This window comes from Camelus dromedarius, chromosome 23, assembly GCF_036321535.1.
Source record: "Camelus dromedarius isolate mCamDro1 chromosome 23, mCamDro1.pat, whole genome shotgun sequence".
Taxonomy (NCBI): domain Eukaryota; kingdom Metazoa; phylum Chordata; class Mammalia; order Artiodactyla; family Camelidae; genus Camelus; species Camelus dromedarius.
In genome coordinates, this window is record NC_087458.1 from 7,063,466 (window position 1) to 7,084,696 (window position 21,231).

Consider the following 21,231-nt stretch of genomic DNA (forward strand, 5'->3'; position numbering starts at 1 on the left):
TGGACCAGATTGCAGAAAAAACAAGATCAATCAGAAATCACCTCAAAGAATATTAAATCACTCTAAAGATGCCACTCTTTGCTATTTCTCTTATTTCAGAGGTTGCCTCCAAGCAGCTGTTTGGGGAAAACTATGAGATTGTTATTCACCCTTTTCTTCAGCTTGTGCTTAGACTTCCTCTTCTCTTTTGACCGTCCAGACTTTTTATGGGTGGCCACTGGCTGGCTACTTTTGTTGCTGGTGAGTCCATTCATGCGCTGACTCTTGCCTCCGATGATTCCTCGACATTTTTCAAAGCCACACTTACACAGTTGCTTTGAAGGGAAAAAGAATAATGCTTTTAGCCTGCAGTTGCATTTGCAAGTTCAAATAGATGCCTGAGCATCTGGACACCTAACAATAAGTTTGAATCAAGACGTTTTCATATAGAGGAAAATAACTGATTGAGAGTAAAATAAATATAAATGTGTTCCTACTGTAGTAGAAAGGAAAGATTAAGCTTTGGGAAAACTTTACCAGAAAAGTTAAGAACTGACTGGAGACAAAAAAATGATTGAGCAGTCTCTTTCTAGAGTTCTGAAAGAATAACTGACACCTATGCACCCTAGATAAGTGGAGTAAAAAGTGAAAAACTATCTTCTCCAATGTACTTCTCATTACAAATCAGTAATGTTCACCGAAGGTCCATGTTATAAACCGCACTGTGACAAAATTCAAAGTCCTTTTTGAATTTATTATTCTTACCTGTTTTTCAACATTGAAGGAATGAAAGTTGTAATCATAAGTGAGTTCAGTACCAGCTGGCATATCTTTGAGAGCATATAGCCCAATCCGGTATACTCCATTAACAGACCTAAGGAGAAAGGAATAAGTAGTTAAGAAATTCATAATACCATGCCTGAAAAACAGAAAAGCTAGTACACTGATTTCAAATTTGCTTTTGTTTCTGTATCCAATTACTCAAGTTTCCTGGCCAATCACTCTACCTTTAATCTCTCTTCTAGTCTATCCAGTCTTATGTCTTCTGGAAAACATGCTTTATGCTGTCATAGGTCTTAACTTTTCCTGCTTGGTGTATTCAAAGCCCTTCTAACACATGGCTTTAGTCTACTTACTAAATAAATTAAAATTATTTACTATGGATTACCTATAAAAATCTTCTAGTTCCTATTGATCTCCATCTTTCTCACCTGTACATGAGTATCTCTTTTGTTCTATTTTACCTAAGTTATTAATGATCTTTCATGTACTGTTCTTGATACTTTATATAATACCATATAATTATAGCTAATATTATTGAGTGCTTATTATAGTAATAACATTTTGTTATTACTATAACTTTTATTACTATAACTAACTATTAACTTATTTAGTCCTCCCAACAACTGTATAAAAAAGGGTACTATTATTAGGTAGTTTTATAACACCCATTTTCTAAATGGAAGCTGAGGCACAGAGAGTGTTAAGAAATTTGCTGGAAGTCACATAGCTAATAACTGAGGGAATTAAGTTTCAAATCAAGGCAGGCTGGCTACAAAATCTTAACCATGGGGTTGGGGAGGGGGGCGGTAATAGCTCAGTGGTAGAACGTGTGCTTAGCAGGTCATACATAATAATATACAAGGTATCTGTGTCTTAGTTTGTTCACAGTCATTCAGCAATTAAATTGTATGAAAAACTAGGGCATTAAAACCCATGCCGTTTGAAGCCACAGCTTCTCTTCCTCCTGCCTTCCTGACAATGTAGACTACATCAAGGTTTAGCTTGGATACTACCTTATTAAATGTAAATTTCTCTAATATCTTCAAGTTTTGGCATTCTTTTTTCTAAATTCAGAAAGCATTTTTAGTCTTTATCAGTGGTTGGCAAACTATGGCAGACAAACTCCCCCCAGGTCTTTATAAATTTTTACTGGCATACAGCCATATCCTAAGATTGCTGACCCTTGGTCTATACCATAACATTTAAAATTTGATCATATAATGCACTGTATTAAAAATCTGGGGGGAAGGATAACTTACATATAGCTTGCTGAATGTTATTTACTTATACATCCGTGTAACCTCCCAGAAAGAAAGCTCCTCTCTTTCCCAGTCAGTGCCCTCCTCCAAAAGGACTGGCACTATTCTAATCTCTATCCCCATAAAGATTATAGTTTTGCTTGTTTTAAATTTCAAAATAATGGAATCATACAGAATACACTATATTATGTACAATTATATGCTTATCTTCTTTCATTCAGTGTTACACTGTATTGTAATATATCTTTACACTGCTGTGTAGTATTCCACTTTATGAATTTAGCACAGTTTATATACTTATTCTCATGCTGATAAACATTTGATAATTGTATGCAGTTTTTAGCTATTATTGAAATTTTTTTCTGTGGACATTATTATACCTTTTGAACATAGACACTCATTTATGTTGGGGATATACTTAAGAGTGGGGTTGTTGAATTACTGGGTATGTTTAGCTTTGGTAGGTACTGGCAAATATCTTTTGTTAAGTGGTTATACCAATTTACACTTCTACCAGCAGTAATACAACAGAGCATTCACATTGTGTTATACCTCTGCCAACACTTCAAATTGCCATTCTTTGATTGTAGCCATTTTGGAAGGTTATGTAGTGGTTTTTTAACATGGCTTAATTAATATTTTTCTCTGATGATTAAAGTAATGTTTAAAATGATTATTGACCACTTTTATATTCTTTTTTCTGATGTGTCTATTCTTAAAAAATTGGACTGTCTCTTTTTAAATTGATTTTCAGATCCTGAATTTTATACAGAAGTTGTATCTTTTGTCAGATAAACACATTGCAAATAACCTCTCCCCCATCTATGGCTTACTTTTACACTTAATGTTATCTTTTGATGAATAGAAACTATTAATTTTATCAATTCTTTTATTTTATAGTTAGTGTTATTTATGTCCTGTTTAAGATAACTTTACCTATCCCAAGTCTATGAAAATATTCTCTCATTTCCTTCCAGAAACTTGTTTCAATTGTGATATTCAGTTCTATTATTCACCTTAATTTTTGTATATGTATTGAGAGAGGAGCCTACTGACAGCATCATTTATTAAAAATCCACCCTTTCCTCACTAACTGACATTTATGGGTCTTTGCCTGGAGTTTCTCTTCTATTCCATTTGTCTATTAATCAATCCCAAACACCTACTGTTTTAGTGTACCTGTATAGTAAGTCTTGAAATTGGTACTTAAATCCTTAAATCTTGCTCTTCAAGGTATCTTGCCTTTTTTAGGTCTTCTGCAATTACATATATGTTTTAGAATCAGCTTGTCAATTTCCATATAAACTGGATTTTCACTGGATTTGAATGTATAGATAACCTGGTAAGACCTGACATCTCAAAAATATTAAGGATTCCAACCCATAAACATAGCATATTTCTCCAATAATTAAGGTTGTCTTTTTTCCCCCTGATAATATTTGGTGGTTTTCAGTACAGAGGTCCTACAAACTTTTATTAAATTTATTCCTAGGTATCTGATATTTTATGAAGTGGAAGAGAAGTGGTGATAGTGGAAATCCATATAGGAAGGTGTTCATATCCTATTTAAAAAAAATTGTGTTAAAACACATGTAACAAAGTTTATCATCTTAATCCTTTTAAAATGTACAGTTCAGTGGTATTAAATACACCCATATTGTTGTGTAGTCATTAGCACCATCATTGCCTTAACTCTTTCCATCTTGTAAAACCAGAACTTTTTATCTATTAAGCAGTAACTCCCATTCCCTCCTCCCTCCAGCCCCAGATGACCACCATTCTATTGTCTGTATTTTTTTTTAAACTTTATTACATTTGTGGGGGCGGTTGGTAATTAGATTTGTTTATCTTTTGATGGAGGTACTGGGGATTGAACCCAGGACGTTGGGCATGCTGAGCACGCACTCTACCGCTGAGCCATACCTACCCCTTTTGTATGATTTTGACTACTGTTAAGTATCTCCAGCATAATGTCCTCAAGGTCCATCTGTGTTGGAGCACACTGCAAAATTTCCTTCCTTCTAAAGGCTGAATAATAATTCTATTGAATGTAAATACTACATTTTGCTTGTTCATTCATCCATTATGGAAAGCTGGGTTGCTTCCAGATTTTAGCTACTATGAATGTTACTATAATATGGGGGTGCAGGTATTTCTTTTAGACTTTGCTTTCAATTCTCTGGGTTATATACTCCAAGAAGTAGAATTACTGGGTCATAGGGTAATTTTATATTTAATTATTTGAGGAATGTCCTTACCATTTCCAACAGTGGCTATATCATTTTATATCCCTAACAGAGCACAAGGTTCCAATTTCTCCACATCTTCATCAACACTGCTGTTTCTGTTATTTTGAAAGTAGCCATTCTGAGGGTATGAGGTGGTTTCTCATAGTTTTGATTTACATTTCTGTAATGATTAGCGATGCTGAGCACCTTTTCATGTGCTTATTTGCCATCTGTATATTTTCTTTTTTTTGTATTTTTTTTATTGTAGTATAGTCAGTTTACAATGTCATCTATTTCTGGTATACAGCACAGTGCTTCAGTCATATGCGAATATACATATATTCGCTTTCATATTCTTTCCATTTGTATATTTTCTTTGAAGAAAACATTCAAGTCCTTTGTCCATTTTTGATTGGGCTGTTTGCTTTTTTATCGTTGAGTTTTAAGGGTTCTACATATATTCTAGATATTAATATCCAATATATATGCCTTGCAAATATTTTCTCCCATTCTGTGGCTGCCTTTTCACTCTGTGGATAGTCTTTTGATGTACAAAAATTGAACACTTTTATCAAGTCCAATTTGTCTGTTTTTTGTTTACCTGTGCCTTTGGTGTCATATCCAAGAAATTATTGCCAAGTCCAATGTTGTGAAGCTTTTGCTCTAAGTTTTTCTTCTACAAAGTTTTGTTTTAGGTCTTACACTTAGATCCTTGATGAATTTGAGTTAATTTCTGTATATGGTGTTTGGTAAGGGACCAACTTCATACTTTTGCATGTGGATATTCAGTTTCCCTAGCACCATTTGTTGAAGATTATCCCTTTGCCATTGAATGGTTTTGGCATACTTGTAAAAAATCATTTGACCATATATATGATGATTTATTTCCAGGTTCTCTGTTCTATTTCATGGGTCTAAATGCCTGTCTTTAAGTGAATACTACACTTCTTTAATTACTATAGCTTTGTAGAAAGTTTTGAAATCAAAAAGTGTGACTCCTACAGTTTTGCTCTTCTTAAGGATTGCTTTGGTTATTTGGGGTCCCTCAAGATTCTATATGAATCTTAGGATGGGTTTTTTATCTCTGCATTAAAAAAAAAAGTCCTTGAGATTGTGAAAGGATTGCATTGAATTTGTAGATCGCTTTGGGTAATACTGACATTTTAACAATATTAAGTTTTCCAATCCATGAAAATGGCATGAGTTATTATTTGTTTATGTCTTTAATTTCTTTTAGCAATGTTTTATAGTTTTCATTATACAATTCTTTCACTTAATTCCTAAATAGTTTATTCTTTTTGATGCTACTGTAAAAGGAACTGTTTTTGTAATTTCCTTTTCAGATTGTTCACTATTTGTATATACAGATGTAACTGCAAAAGATCATACAATGGGCAAATAATTTTACTCTTCCTTTCCAAAGTCTTTTATATCTCTCACTTGTCTAATTATTCCAGCTAGAATTTCCAATACTATGGTGAATAGAAGTGGTGAAAGTAGGCATTCCTGTCTTGCTCCTCATCTTAGAGGAAAAGCTTTTAGTCTTTCACCACTGAGTATTATGTCTGCTGTGGGTTTTCATATATGGCTTTTGTTATGTTAATGTAGTCCTTCCATTCCTATTTTGTTGAGTATTTTTATCATGAAAGGGTACTGAATTTTGTCAAATGCTTTTTCTGTATCACACCAATTGAGATACGATGTGATTTTTTCCCCTTCATTTTATTGATGTGGTATACCACACTGATCAATTTGCATATGTTCAACCACCTTGCATTCCAGGATTAAATCCCACCTGGTCATTACACATAATCCTTTTAATATGATGCTGAATTCTGTTTGCCAGTATTTTGTTGAGGATTTTTGCAACAATGTTGATAAGAGGTTTGTAGTTTTCTTGTAGGGTCTTCGTCAAGCTTTGGTATCAGGGTTATGCCAGCTTCACAGAATGAGTTAGGAAGTGTTTTCTTCTTTTCAAATTTTTGGAAAAGTTTGAGACGGGCTGGTATTAATTTGGTAGAATCCACCAGTAAATCAATCAGGTCAAGAGCCTTTTTTTTGGAGGGGAGATTTTTGATTAATGATCCAATAGCCTTACTAGTTAATAGGTCTATTCAGATTTTTTATTTCTTCATGATTTATTCTTTGGTTTTGGGTTTCTAGAAATGTGTTCACTTCAAGTAGGTTATCCAGTTTTTTGGTGTTCTATTGTTCATAGTACTTTTATCCTTTTTATTTCTGTTAAATGTGATAGTAATGGCCCCATTTTCATTTCACTTCTGAGTTTAGTAATTTGAATCTTTTTTCCTTAGTCCATCTAGCTAAAAGTTTGTTGATTTTGTTCATATTTTTTGAAGAACCAACTTTTGGTTTCACTGATTTTCTCTATTGTTTTCCTATTCTCTACTTCATTTATCACTGCTCTAATCTTTATTATTTCCTCCCTTTTGCTAGCTTTAGGTTTAGCTTGTTCTTTTTTCTAGGTCATTAGATTAAAAAGTTAGGTTTTCAATTTGAGCTTTTTAAAAAAAATTTTTTTGGGGGAGGAGGTAATTAGCTTTATTTTTAGAGGAGGTACTGGGGATTCAACTCAGCACCTTGTGCATGCTAAGCATGCACTCTACCACGAGCTATCTCCTCCTCCCATCTTTTTTGTTTTTTAGTGTAGGCATTTATAGCTATAAATTTCTCACTTAGCATTACTACCACTGCATCCCATAAATTCTGGTATGTTGTGTTATCATTTTCATTCATCTCTATTTTCTAATTCCTCTTGTGATTTCTTCTTTGACCAACTGATTGCTTAAAAGTATGTGAATTTCCACAGTTTCATGGATTTTCCAGTTTCCTTTATGTTATTGATTTCTTACATTATCCTTAGTGTCAGAGAAGATACTGTCTATGATATATGTCTTTTAAAATCTATTGAGACTGAATTTGGGACCTAACATATAGTCTATCCCAGAAAATGTCCCATGTGCACTTGAGAAGAATGTAAATTCTGTTATTGTTGGGTGGAGTATTCTGTATATGTCTTTTAAATCAAGTTGGTTTATTGAGTTAAGTCCTCTACTCCATACTCATCATGTCTGGTTGTTCCATCCTTTATTTTGAATGAAGTATTGAAATATCCAATTATTATTGTAGAAATATTTCTCCCTTCAACTGTCAGTTTTTGCTTCATATATTTTGAGGTCCTGTCATTATGTATATAAATGTTTATAATTGTTATACCTTTTTGCTGTACTGAATCTTTTATTAAAACTTATGTTCTTCTTTGTCTCTTTTAAACTTTTGGGGTTTAAAGTCTATTTTGACTGATATAAGTACAGCCATTTTTGCTCTCTTTTGGTTATTATTTACATGGAATATCTTTTTCCATCCTTTCACTTTCAACCTGTTTGTGTCTTTGGGTCTCAAGTGTGTCTCTTATAGACAGTATACAGTTGGATCATGTGTTTTTAATCTATTCTGCCAATCTTTTAAGAAAAATTGAGACATAATTGGCATATAACATTGTATTAGTTTCAGGTGTATAACAAAATGATTCAATATATGCATATATTGCAAAATGATCATCAATGAGTCTAGTTAACATTTATCACCACATATAGTATCAAACTGTTTTCTTGTCATGAGATCTTTATAATTCACTACTCTCTTAGCAAATTTCAAATATACAAAACAGTATTATTAACTATAGTTACCATGCTATGCCTTATATCCTCAGGTCTTATTTATTTTATTTGAACCACCTTCACTCATTCTGCCCAGCCTTCAAACCTGCACCTCTGGCAACCACTGATCTGTATCTAAGAGTTCAGTCCCAACCCTCCCCCTGCCCCACTAAGATTCTGCATATTAGTGAGATCATATGGTACCTGTCTTTCTGTCTGATTTATTTCATTTAGCATAATACCCTCAAGGTCCATCTATATTTTTGCAAATGGCAGGGTTTCCTTTATTTTTCCTTCTTTTACATCATGTTCATTTTATCAGTAGTTGTTTGCTGGTTTCTTTGAAGATTTCCTTCAATTTTATGACTAATATTCCATTGTATATATACACATTTTATCCATTCATCCACTGATTGATACTTGGGTTGTTTCCATGTCTTAGCTACTGTAAATGATGTTGCAATAAACATGGGGGTATAGATATCTTCTCAACTTACTGTTTCCATTTCCTTCAGATAAATACCCAGAAATGAAATTGCTGGATTGTATGGCAGTTCTAACCTCCCTATGTTGTTTTAAAGTGACTGCACCAATTTACATTCCCATCAACGGTGCAAGGTTTCCGTTTTCTCCATATCCTCATCAAAACTTGTTATTTCCTGTCATTATGATAACAGACATTCTCACAGGGATGAAGCGATATCTTGTGGTTTTGACTTGCATTTCCCTGATGACTGGTAATGTAAGCATCTTTTCATGTATCTGTTGGCTTTTATCTCATGTATCTTTTATGTCTTCTTTAAGAAGATGTCTATTCAGATCTTCTGCTTATATTTAATTGGATTTTTTTTGCCATTGATTTGTACGATTTCCTTATATATTTTTGATATTAACCCCTTACAAAATTTGCAAATATTTTCTCCCATTCTGTAGATTGCCTTTTCATTTTGATGGTTTCCTTTGCTAATACAGAAACATTTAGTTTGATGTAGTCTCATTTGTTTATTTCTGCCTTTATTGCCTTGCTTCTGGTGTTAAAACCAAAAAAAAAAAAAAATCATTGTCAAGACTGATGTCAAAACACTCCGTTTTTCTTATAGAAGTTTTATAGTTTTAAGTCTTATGTTCAAGGCTTTAATCCATTTTGAGTTGATTTTTGTGTATGTTGAAAGATACAGTCCAGTTTTCCCAACACCATTTATTGAAGAGACCATTACTGAAAAGACAATATACAAGACAACCGTATATTCTTGGCACTTCTGTCATAAATTAACTGACTAAACAAATGAATTTATTTCTGGGCTCTTTCATTCTGTTCCATTCATCTAAGTGTCTGTCAATACCATACTCTTTTGATTAATATAGCCTTGTAATATAGTTTGAAATCAGACAGTGTGATGTCTTCAACTTTGTTCTTCTTTCTCAAGACTGCTTTGGGTATTTGAGGTCTTTTGTGGTTTGACAAACTTTAGGATTATTTGTTCTATTTCTGTGAAAAATGCCATTGGAATTTTATTTTTATTGCATTGAATCTGTAGGATGCTTTGGGTAGTATGGACATTTAAACACTATTAATTCTTCAAATCTGTGAGCACAGAACACATTTTCATTTATTTGTGCCTTCTGCATTTCTCTCCCCAGTATCTTACAGTTTTCAGCATACAAGTCTTTCACCTTGGTTAAATGTATTCCTAGGTATTTTATATTTTTGATGCTATTGCATATGGGATTTTCTTTTTTTTTCCTGATAGTTATTAGTGTATAAAAACACAACTAATATTTTGATTTTGTATCCTGCAACTTTACTGAATTTGATTATCAGTTCTAAAAGTTTTTGGTGGAGTCTTTAGGGTTTTCTATACATGTCTTCTGCAAACAGATGGTTTTTATTTCCTCCTTTTTGATTTGGTTGCCTTTATTTTTTTCTTGTCTAACTGCTCTGGCTAGAATTTCCAGTATTATGTTGAATAAAAGTGGTAGGAGTGGGCATCCTTGTTTTGTTCTTATCTTTGAGAAAAAGCTTTCAGTCTTTTACCATTGAGTATGATGTTAGCTGTGGGCTTGTCATACACAGTCATTATTATGTAGAAGTACATTGCTTTACCCATTTTTTTGATCGTTTTTTATCTTAAAAGGTGCTGAATTCCATTCTCTTTTGGAGAGTTTAACCCATTTATCACTAAATTATTGATAAGGAGGGAATTACTTCTGTCATTGTGCAATTTTTCTATATGCCCTTTAGCTTTTTGACCCTCACTGCCAGCATTCCTGTTCTCTATAGTATTTCGTTAATTTTTTGTAGTAAAATGTTTAAATTCCTTCCTAATTTCCTTTTGTGTATGTCTAAAGCCATTGCCTTTCTGGTTATCATGGGAATTACACTAAAGTTATAACACTGTAATTTTACTTACAGCAGTTTAACTTCAATAACATACAAAATCTCTGCTCCTTTACAGCTGTCTCTACTCCTTTCAGGTGTTGTCACAAAATTAAATCTTTATGCACTGTGTACGTAAAAATAACAATCCCTTTAGATGCATTAGTCTCTCAAACCATGCAGAAAGCAAAAGTATAGTTACAAACCACTGTTACAATAACTCTAGCTTTTATAATTGCCTGTGTGTTTACTTTTATTGAAATCTTTATTTCTCTACATGGTGCTGATACTGTCTAATATCCTTTCATTTCACTTTGAAGGAGACCATTCTAAATTTTTGCAGGGTAGGTCTAGTACTAGTACTCAAGAACACCCTCTGCATTCATTTATTGGGGAATGTTTTGATTTCTTCCTCACTTTCAAACAGTTTTGACACATATCAGAATCTTGGTTGATGTTTTCTTTTAGCATGTTGCATATATTGGCCTCCAAAGATTCTGAAAAGGAATCTGTAAACTTTCTTATTGAGGATCTCTTGTACATGATGATTCTCGTCTCTTAATGCTTCCAAGATTTGCTCTTTGTCTTTTGAAAGTCTGATTATATGTCCTGGTATGAGTCTCTTTTAGTTCATCTTATTTGGAGTTTGGTAAGCTTCGTGGATATTTATATTCATGTCTTCTATGAAATCTGGGAAGTTTTCAACCATTATTTCTACCTCTGTCTGTCTTCTTCTGGGACATCCACAACACATATGCGTTGTTCTGCTTGATGGTATCACAAGGTCCCTTAGGGTTCTCTTTTCTTCAATCTTTTTCCTGTTTCTCAGGCATGATAATTTACATTGTCTCATCTTCAAGTTTACTAATTCTTTCTTCTGCCTGCCCAAACCTGTCTTTGAATCCGTCTAGTGAATTTTTCATTTCAATTACTATGCTCTTCAGCTCTAGAATTTTTTTGTTTCTTTTTAGGCTTTCTATCTTTTCATTGATACTTCTATTTTGTTCAAATATCATTTTCATGACTTCACCTACATTTTTCTTTAGTTCTTTGAGAATCATTAAGGCAGCTGTTTGAAAATCTTTGTGTACTATATCTGCCATTAAGTCTATTTTAGAGACAGATTCTACTGAATTATTTTTTTCCTTTGAATGGGCCATACCTTCTTGTGTCTTTGTATTCCTTGTGATTTTCTGTTGAACACTGGACATTTCAATGTAATAATACGGTAACTATGGAAATCAAATTCTCCCCTTTCCTCAAGGTTTGCTGTTTGTTATTGTTTTTGTTTTTTTGATTGTTGTAGGCTGTCTGTGTGCCAAAGATCAGCCTGAGGTGTAAACTTTGCCTTACGTCTTTTCTGATCCTTTCCTTGGGTATACACAGTCACTTTTAATCTTTCCCCATATATGCAGTTGTTTTTGAATGCTGTAGTCTTTTATGTGTGTCCCAAAAGGGGAAAAGCAAAAAACTAGGAAGCGGGGGAAAAGAGGGCACCTTTAAAATCTCCTAAAAGTCACTTCAGCTGTAGAGAGAAGGATTTGCAACAATGGTGAAGGTACAATGGCTATCTGCCTCTTTATGTCTGCACCTCTCCAATCAGAAGCAGTAATCAGAGCATAGATCCCCAATATTTAGAGGACAGAGTCTTTTTCACCCACTCTAGATTCTGCAAGCTATGTGTAAGCTATTCTAGGAACACCTGCACAGCTGCCTGCCATACAGATGGAGGTAGGGGATAAGTAGCTGCTCCTGTGCTAAGAGCTCAAATTGACTGAAATGAACTGAAATTTAACATCTAAGCCTTCCTCTGGATGTTGCAAGCCTTTAACAGATTCCAGAGTTCCAAAATAGTTTTATCAGACAGATTCTGCTAGTGCAACTGTCTTAGAGTAGATAGATTTCTGGTGCTTCCTACTCCACCATTTTCTTAGGATCCTCTGCTATCCTGTTACCTTTTATGAATTATTTTTTAGATATATTTTTTCTTTCTCAACTAGATTCTCATCTATTTCACTTACTTTTATTTCTCATTGTGACAAATCCAGTGAGCAAATGGATGTAACAACATGTAACATAGTGCTTGGCATATGGTAAGCAGTCAATAAATATTAGGTTCCTTCCTTTCTTTCTTTTCTTTTTTCTTTCTTTCTTTCTTTCTTTCTTTCTTTCTTTCTTTCTTTCTTTCTTTCTTTCTTTCTTTCTTTCTTTCTTTCTTTCTTTCTTTCTTTCTTTCTTATCTGTCTGTCTGTCTGTCTATCTATCTATATATAATCTAACATGTACTCTTCTGGGAATGAGTAGTTAGGAGGAAGTGTGAAGAAACAGCATGAGCGTACTCTCTGCCTGGAGGATCTGGTATAATAGGGAACTGCCTGAGCTGCTTTGTGTAAACAGATTGAAATTGTGGAAAGATCAATCTTTTGTATGTCCTCAACGCCTTCTGCTCTGTCGGATTCTTAGCTTCACCTTCCCCTGCTTTCTTACCATTTCTGCATTTCACAATTTGGGTCACAGCTGTGGTTGATGAATCGGGCCTCATTTCCCATGCGGTAACTGTCAATTACCATCCCACTATCCAGGTTCAGACAATAGTGGTCACTGTGATTATGATACTGCTCAATCATCCTGTTCCTAAAGAGGAGGGAAATGATTGAAAGCCAATTAAAGCCAATTTCAAATGTTCCATTTTTCCATTCTAATCTGGTACCTTTGCCACTTTACTGGAGTATCATTTACTACTGTACCTGAACTCCTGTTCACTGACAACCTCCCCAAGGTATTCAATGATGAACTGTCCAGCTTTTAGGGGTTCTTTGGTTCTGATTCCCCATCCTTTTTCCTCAGCTCGGAATCGTTCTAGACATTGCACCCACTCATGCCTTTGTATCCTCTGGTTACAGCACTGCTCACCACAGGGGCAAGTGTTGGGGGAACACTCAGCAAAGATCATTCTAGGAAGAAAAGGAATAATTACATATAAATTAACATTATACATGCCTTCATGAACCCATTTTTTGTTTTATAGGAATTTTAAAAATAAATGCATAAAATTAATTTTTATTTTAATAAGGTTAGATTGGTTAACAGGTAATAATGTATAAGTTCAAAAATTAACAATACTGAAAATTTCCAAGTCAAGTTGCAAACACGGATGCTTCTTGTATATTATTAACCTAAATTGCTCACTCAGGATCCTCGGTAAACACTGTCATATTTAGCTCTGTGCTAAGAATAAATGAACTGTAATCCATAAAGGAATTAATAATTTGATAATTATACTGTACTATTGCTTTGAAATAGCTCACAGCCATTTACAGATTGTTTTTAAAAGTTGTGGTAAAATAGGCATAAAATTGACATTGTAACATTTACCATTATAGCCATTTTTAAGTGTTCAGTACATTCACATTGTTGTTTTATAGAAAATTTACATTTCATTAGTGTAAATGACATATCCATATTGGAAATAACATTTTCAGACTATATGACTGCTGAACCTATAATCTCTAGTGAATAACAAGTAAAAACTTCTAGAGATAGTAGTTGAAAGTTGTTATGCATGTGTCTTCTCATTATTTTCTTTTTTTAAATTTCTAGATCTTTTATAGAAGACATTTAGTTTTGGTGTATAGTTTGGAATCCCAGTAAGGGTATTTAACATGATTAAAACAAAGAAGAATCAAGAATTCAAATAGATTCAAAATATCATGTTATATTTAAAAGCATAATTTACAAATCTTGCAAATAAAGTATTTAACACTCTACAATTTAAAGTACTTTCAGAGTTGTTTGATTTATTCTTCCAAAAACTATTATCTTTATCTACAGGGCAAACAGCTTACAGTGTTAAATCACATAAAGAAGCAGTAAGCAGAGAAAGTATCCACTGGATTGTTCTTCAATTTAAGGCAATCAGATTAACTTGTAAGGACACTGCCTTACTGTCAAATTCACCGCATTTATTCTTTCTTTTGCTGACTTCTTTGCTGCATGTATACTGTTAAATATCCCTCCTAAAAGTGTCCTCTTTTTTGGGCTTTCTTGATCTTTTATGATAATGGATTCTTCACCTCTCCAATAACAATTCCTGTCTTTTTTTTTTTTTAACAGGAATCCTTTCCCCCACCCCCCCTACTTTCCATGGCACATTCCTTGCTCTTCTCTTCAGAAGGCTTATTTATTTTCATGGTTTTAATTGCAACCCTATTCATAATATACCACCTATACTTTCATCATACCTCATTAACACATACAACAATGAACTTTTGGTGGATAAAATAACTAAAACATAAAAAAGAACTAAAACATAAGTATAACAGAGTACTGAGATGAAAGAGAATTCAATTTCCAAAAACATCAGCCAGAGAACAATAATTCAGAGGTTGCTGAAAATTTGTGGTTTCTAGAGTTGAAGGTATTGAAATATATTCCATTTGTTCTGATAAATAACCAAGATAATTCCTTTAATTGTATAAAAATTAAAATGTGTTTCTATTCATTATCTGGAAAACAAAACTATAAACTTATTAAAATCTTAAAGTAGATGCTGCAAGCTAAGATGTGAAGTCTTAGATTAAGCAATATAAATTACCATTATCTTCAGCCAGATAACACCTTTGAAAAACTAGGTAATTTTTTTCCCCTTTAAATACAGAACTAGACTGCTGTTTCCCGCACATGGTAAGACTTAAGGTTAAACAGTCACTGAGAAATGTATAGTGTGATTGACTTAACTAGCTATGGAGGTCAGACCATTCCCTGTGAGTGGAAATGGGTTTTTACTTAGATGAAATGAATGTTTCCACGATGAATCATGCCAGGTCAGGAAGGAATAAGTCTTAGAGGCAGAGGAGAGGACTGTCCTGACTTTTTGGGACCAAGAATCTGAGGACCTAGGGTTCTACTAGAGCAGTAGGTGAAAGATCCTAGAGATTCTCACTGGTGGGTATGTGGAAGTGCACTGTACTCAATAAAGGAGAACAGATAGAGTATAATAGGGAGTTAGACAGGGACCCTGATGTTCAGTTTAGGGCCTGTGAACTCTGAGAGTAATCACTACTAGTGGCATTATAAATCTCACCAGGCAATATACTTTCATTTTCCCCTAAGTATTCAGTTTTTTTAATATACTATGTCTGTTTCTGTGGAAAGCTGAGGGAATGTACTCTGTACATGCTGTGAGCAAATGGGTACAGGGTTAAAAAGTAGCTTGAAATGAATTATTAGGACTCTGCTTTAGGGAATGAGGAATGTTCTGAAGTAATGGGTTTGATATGGATGGCATACAGAAACAAGAACCCACAGGGAAGATTTGCAGAATTTAAAAACAATGTTGGTAATTCCTAAAGTTGTGAGAGAGGAGAACAAATTTTTAACATATTTATTTGAAGTAACTGTAAAAACTCATTATGTGCTTTAAAGATAGTCCTAAATCAAGTTTTCCTTGGGCTATGTGCAAGTGAGTACAGTTCTACATATAAGTCTTACCTAGATGTGGAAAGTGGACGCTGCAGATTGTTTAATTCCCCCACTCCTTCATATATTTACAGAACTTTGAATACAAGAGGAAAGACAAAGCCATCCTACATTTTAGGTAGCACCATTTAATTGAATCTTTACACGGGTTACTTTTAAATATATTAAGGAAGCACCCACTGAATAGCATATTTCAATTTTTCTTAGTTATTTGTGAATTTACCACATGCATGATGATATAGTATCACATTCTCATGACACAAAGTTGGCAGCATTGTATCTGAGGGTTTGTTTATTTCTTATTCAGGGTTAAGTTTTTTTTTTTTTTGAACAATGGCAACATAATGAGAAAAGTAAATGTGATACCCATACTACATGATTTAAGAGAATCAACATAATTATGTAAAGATAAATATTCAAATTTCAATTTTTAAGTAATTAAAAGACTAACTACTTATATAAGTAGTATGGTACAGTGGAAAGAACATGACTTGAATCAAACACATGTGGGTTCAAATTCTGTCTCTGTCACTTGTATTGTGTAATATAGAGCAATTTATTATCAATATTCTAGGTTCCTTCATCTATACAATGTAAAATTATCACCTACCTCCTTGGACTATTGTGAGAAAGAAAAAATAAGCAATGAGGCAGCAGCTATTATGATGATAATTTCAGAGACAATAAAATATCATATAAAAAGACACAGTAATGTTAGCATCTAATGAAATGCACACATAAACAACCCTAAGGACATATCATACTTTCATATATTAAAATGAAATACTAAAGCACTAGAAATAAAGTTAGATGTTACTATTCAAAGAGGTGGAACTATGGGAAAATAAATATATTTATATATTGGTGGTAATTAACTCAATAATTTATGAGTTACTGGATAGTATATAGTAAGAATTATATATATGTTCATATAGTTCATACAGGTATTTTCTTCTGGGGATATTTCTTCTTTTGCGAATACACTCTAAGGGTAAAAAAAGGAATCTACACAGAGTTTCACAGTAGTGCCATTTTTAATAGCAAAACATTAAAAATAGCTTGAATGATGAACAACAGGAGAATGTTGTTCAAACACTGACATATCAACCTAAGAAGTATGAGCTCGTGGACTATAATGATCCATAAAAGTGCATATATTTGGGAGTGAAAAAAATTGGTGACAGAACCCCGACTATCTATACCACCAAGCTATTACTACTATGTACATCTGTGCGTATGTACAATGACAAGATGTAAATTTACAGTGATGTAGGTAAGGTAGAATTTCCCAACTGGCATGTTAAAGCAGAAACACTGATTCCCTCAGCCTAAAGAACAGTTGACTAGAGATCAAGACCAGGGAAGCAGTTTATTTGGCCAGGAAAGCTATCTAGAACAAGAAGCATTGATGTGAAGTTCACTGTTTCTTTTTTGCTGTAAATCTGCTTACGTTACTAAAACCAACAAATTCTATCTCTACTCCTTTGTAGACAATGTCTATTAGACATTTCCATTTTGAAATCTCAATGTCATTTAAAACTCAGTAGTCCCAGATCAAAATCATAATTTTTATTTCCACACTAGTTAGATTCCATACTTCCAATCTATGACAATAGATTTACCATCTCTCACTAGCCTCGATGACTCAATCATCAGGTGTATATCTGCTATATGTTAACAGTTTATCAACTTAATTTCCCCCCATATATCATGGCCTTCTTTCTCACTGCCATCATTCTACTTTTACTCCCTCTTTATGGCTACCATATACTGAGATCTAAGATTTCTAGAACTGTGCTTAATACATTATAAACATTGTTTCATATAATCCTTATAACCCCCTGATAAGTAAGGTATTATTTTTATTAGAGGCGTTAAATAACTTTCCTCAGGTATCATAAGTAGTAAGAGAATTTAAACCTAGGTACATAAATCGTATTGTTTTTCTGTTACGCTATTTAGCCCATATTATGGGCTGAGTATGTTCCCTCAAAATTCATAGTTAAAGCCCTAGCTCCCAATGTGATGATGATATTTGGAAGTAGGGCCTTTGGGAGGTAAGCAGGTTTATATAAGGTCACGAGGGTGGGAACCTCAGAATGAGATTTGTGTCCTAGGAAGAGAGAGAGAAATCTCTCTCCATCACAAGCATGCACTGAGGAAAAGCCATGTGAGCATATAAGGAGAAGGCAGCTGTCTATAAGCCAGGAAAGTGGGCTCTCACCAGATACTGCATCTGCTGGCATTCTGATCTCGAATTCCCAGCCTCTAGAACTATGAGAAATTAATCTCTGTTGTTTAAGTCTAAGATATTTTGTAATAGTAGGCCAAGACAGTCCATTAATTAGGTTTTATATATCTTTGTACAACTTCTTGAGGGGAAATCAAAGAGCCTATTTAACCTTTCCCTCTAAGTAAAGTGTCTTATAGATCTTAAAGCCTATGCTCATAGAGGAGTCAGTTTACTACAGTACCTGTTGAGGCAGTCATCCACACAGCCCTTTCTGGTGTCATCATCTGGCTTCTTACAGTTACAGGTGGTAGCCTCGTAACCAGAAAGGGGTTTGACATCAACGTAGACATCTTGAGAGGGGATAGCAAAGAATAGTTTGTGAACATATAGGTTAATTTTTTTAAGTGCCAGGCTAAGAACAACATTGATGGTATAGAGGCAGAAAAAATAGCTCCCAAGTTACTCACTTGAACGAATTTTTTTATATAGTGGGACATCTGGTTTTTTGTAGAGCTAGAATAAAAAAAAAATAGAAATATCTTGATACAGCATTCAACTTCAAGTGCCAGACAACAGCATCAATCACTAAAAATAGAGGAAATTATCCATGAACTCTGGTCATATAGAAATATTTACAAGACTTTCTGGGTTGGATACATTTGAGGGAAGCTCTTGGTATGATTACATTTTACCCAGAAATAAAAGGTTGCTTACTAGATCAGGGTAAGAGAAAACTAGATTCAACAGAAGAAATATTAAGTAGTCTAGAATACATTTTGAATTAGATGTATCTTCAGTATATTGCTGGACAAACTTAAATGAAAATCATATTGCAGATCAAAGCTATTCATTTGGATAAACTGAGATTATATTTGACTCTCTGAAAAGAAAGGAAAATTTGTCCAGGGCTTGTTTAGATGGTCTGGGTAGATACATAAAATTAACAAGATGAGTACCCTGGCTTTTTCAGGGTGAATGTTGTAGGAAAATACATTTCACATTTTAATTAAGGCAATTAATTTAGTGAATAAAGGGGAGATGGCAGGCAGGATAATGGAGCTTTCACACTGCAATCAAGAATGCATTAAGAGCAAATATTAAGTACTGTATATAAAAAAGATTAACAAGTTTCTTCTGTATACCATGGGAAACTATATTCAATATCTTTGTAGTAACCTGTAATGAAAAAGAATATGAAAACTAATACATGTATGTTTATGTATGACTGAAATACTATGCTGTATACCAGAAATTGACACACTGTAAACTGACTATACTTTGATTTTTTAAAAAAATTTAAAAATACATATAAAAAGAATGCATTAGAAAAAAATATATTAGTTGTTCTGTGTTTTACCACAGAAGAGAGTATAAAAACAAATAAACAAAAAGCAACTTGGTTTAAGCTAGAGTGTATTAATCTATAAGAATAATCCCACCACCATTTCTCAGTGGGTAGAGAGTCAAAGCACTATCTCCTCTATATGAACTCTCTGAGACAAATATCTAACATATTGATCCTCTTAGAACTCAAGAGAGGCCACCAGAGAAGAGAATGCAGAAGGGAATGTCCACTGCTTTTGGTTTTCCAAAATTAAACTTTGGTGGAATTTTGGCATATCTCAGGAGCTTATTTAGCTTATTTGCATGACTGCTTCTATTTCTCAGTCTTCAGTCGGGGGCTAGAGCTTAATACAAAAATTACTGGGGAAACTTTTCAATTAGGAAAGCAAGAGAGAAAAACAGCACTTTCCCATTTTTAGTTTCCAATATATTTAAAGATCTTTTAAAAGTACAAGAGTGTTAAACAGTCTCCCTGTTTCCTTTGGTAGAAGAATCTCTTTTGTATGTGAAAAATAAATTCCAAACTGATGGGAAGGAGCCAACAAAAATAAAGCTTGAAATTTCTTAGTGCTGCTGGCAGTACATCTAAATTCTCCTGAGACCTGCATCAAACAGGATTCTTACAGAACAAAATCTGTGCTACCAAAATAAAAGTCCAGAATAATAACAGAAGGTTGCCTAAGGAAGCAGGAACTTACTGCTATTTTGAAGTAAGAGTAAAGGCAAATAGGTCACATTAAATATGGATGCAAATTCATTTTTCTTAGTCTAACCTTCACAGGGATACTTCTCTATACTTCCTAAGATGAGAGCATAACAGAAGGCAGAGAAAAAGACTTGTATTCCCCTCTGCCCTCATTTACTACTTAAGACAAAACATAGTAAGAAAGGCCCGTACCTGATTATGTTTCCACTGCCAAAGAATATCATAGGGAAGCTGGAAATCAATTCTCTTTTGCCTTAAATATTTTCCTGAAACAAAAAAATACTATCAATTTCAATATCTATTCACACACAAAAAACCATATATCCCCAAGATTTAATATGCACTGACTAGAAAAATAGAGATTTAATTTTATGGGTTTTTCCATCACCAATTTTTAATTTTAGCTACCCTTTTCCACTGTGCACCATGTGGTATGTGCTAAAGATATTTTTTTAATTGAAATATAGTTGATATTTAGTATTATATAAGTTTCAGGTATACAGTGAAGTGATTAATATATATATTCTTTTCCATTATAGGTTTTACAAAATATTGCATATAGTTTCCTATGCTATACAGTAAATTCTTTTTATCTGTTTTATATAGTGGTGCGTATCTGTTAATCCCATACTCCTAATTTATACTCCCTTCCTTTTCCCTTTTGGTAACCACAAGTTTGTTTTCTACCTCTGTGAGTCTGTTCTGTTTTGTATTTTTTTTTTAAGGCCACACATATAAGTGATATCATATAATATTTGTCTTTCTCTGTCTGACTTTCTTCACTTAGTATGATAATCTCTAGGTCCATCCATGTTGCTATAAATGGCAACATTTCACTCTTCTTTTTTTTATGACCGAGTAATAGTCTATTATACATACACATCACATCTTCATTCATTCATCTGTTGATGGACACTGAGGTTGCTTCCATGTTATGATTCGATAGTAGCTTATATAAAACTAGCATAGCAAGTTTACTACCAAAAATACATAGGTCGTATACAAATGGCCAATAGGCAAATGAAAAAAATGCTCAATATCGCTATTATCAGAAGAATGCAAATCAAAACTACAATGAGGTATCACCTCACACCAATCAGAATGGCCATCATTCAAAAGTCCACAAACAATAAATGCTGTAGAGGCTGTGGAGAAAAGGGAACACTC

General features: G+C 33.6%; 1 protein-coding gene across 5 annotated transcripts in view; it reads right to left on the minus strand.

Annotated features, from left to right (window-relative positions):
• ASH1L (ASH1 like histone lysine methyltransferase) overlaps positions 1 to 21,231 on the minus strand; it is a 152,448-nt gene that overhangs the window by 20,336 nt on the left and 110,881 nt on the right. For all 5 annotated transcript variants that reach the window (XM_031436128.2, XM_010979719.3, XM_010979712.3 and 2 more), the window contains 7 exons: positions 20,257 to 20,330; positions 18,482 to 18,527; positions 18,256 to 18,364; positions 13,051 to 13,257; positions 12,791 to 12,937; positions 745 to 853; positions 150 to 314 (listed from right to left, as the gene is read on the minus strand). In XM_031436128.2, coding sequence (XP_031291988.2) covers positions 150 to 314; positions 745 to 853; positions 12,791 to 12,937; positions 13,051 to 13,257; positions 18,256 to 18,364; positions 18,482 to 18,527; positions 20,257 to 20,330 — 857 coding nt within the window. The remainder of the gene's footprint in view (positions 1 to 149; positions 315 to 744; positions 854 to 12,790; positions 12,938 to 13,050; positions 13,258 to 18,255; positions 18,365 to 18,481; positions 18,528 to 20,256; positions 20,331 to 21,231) is intronic.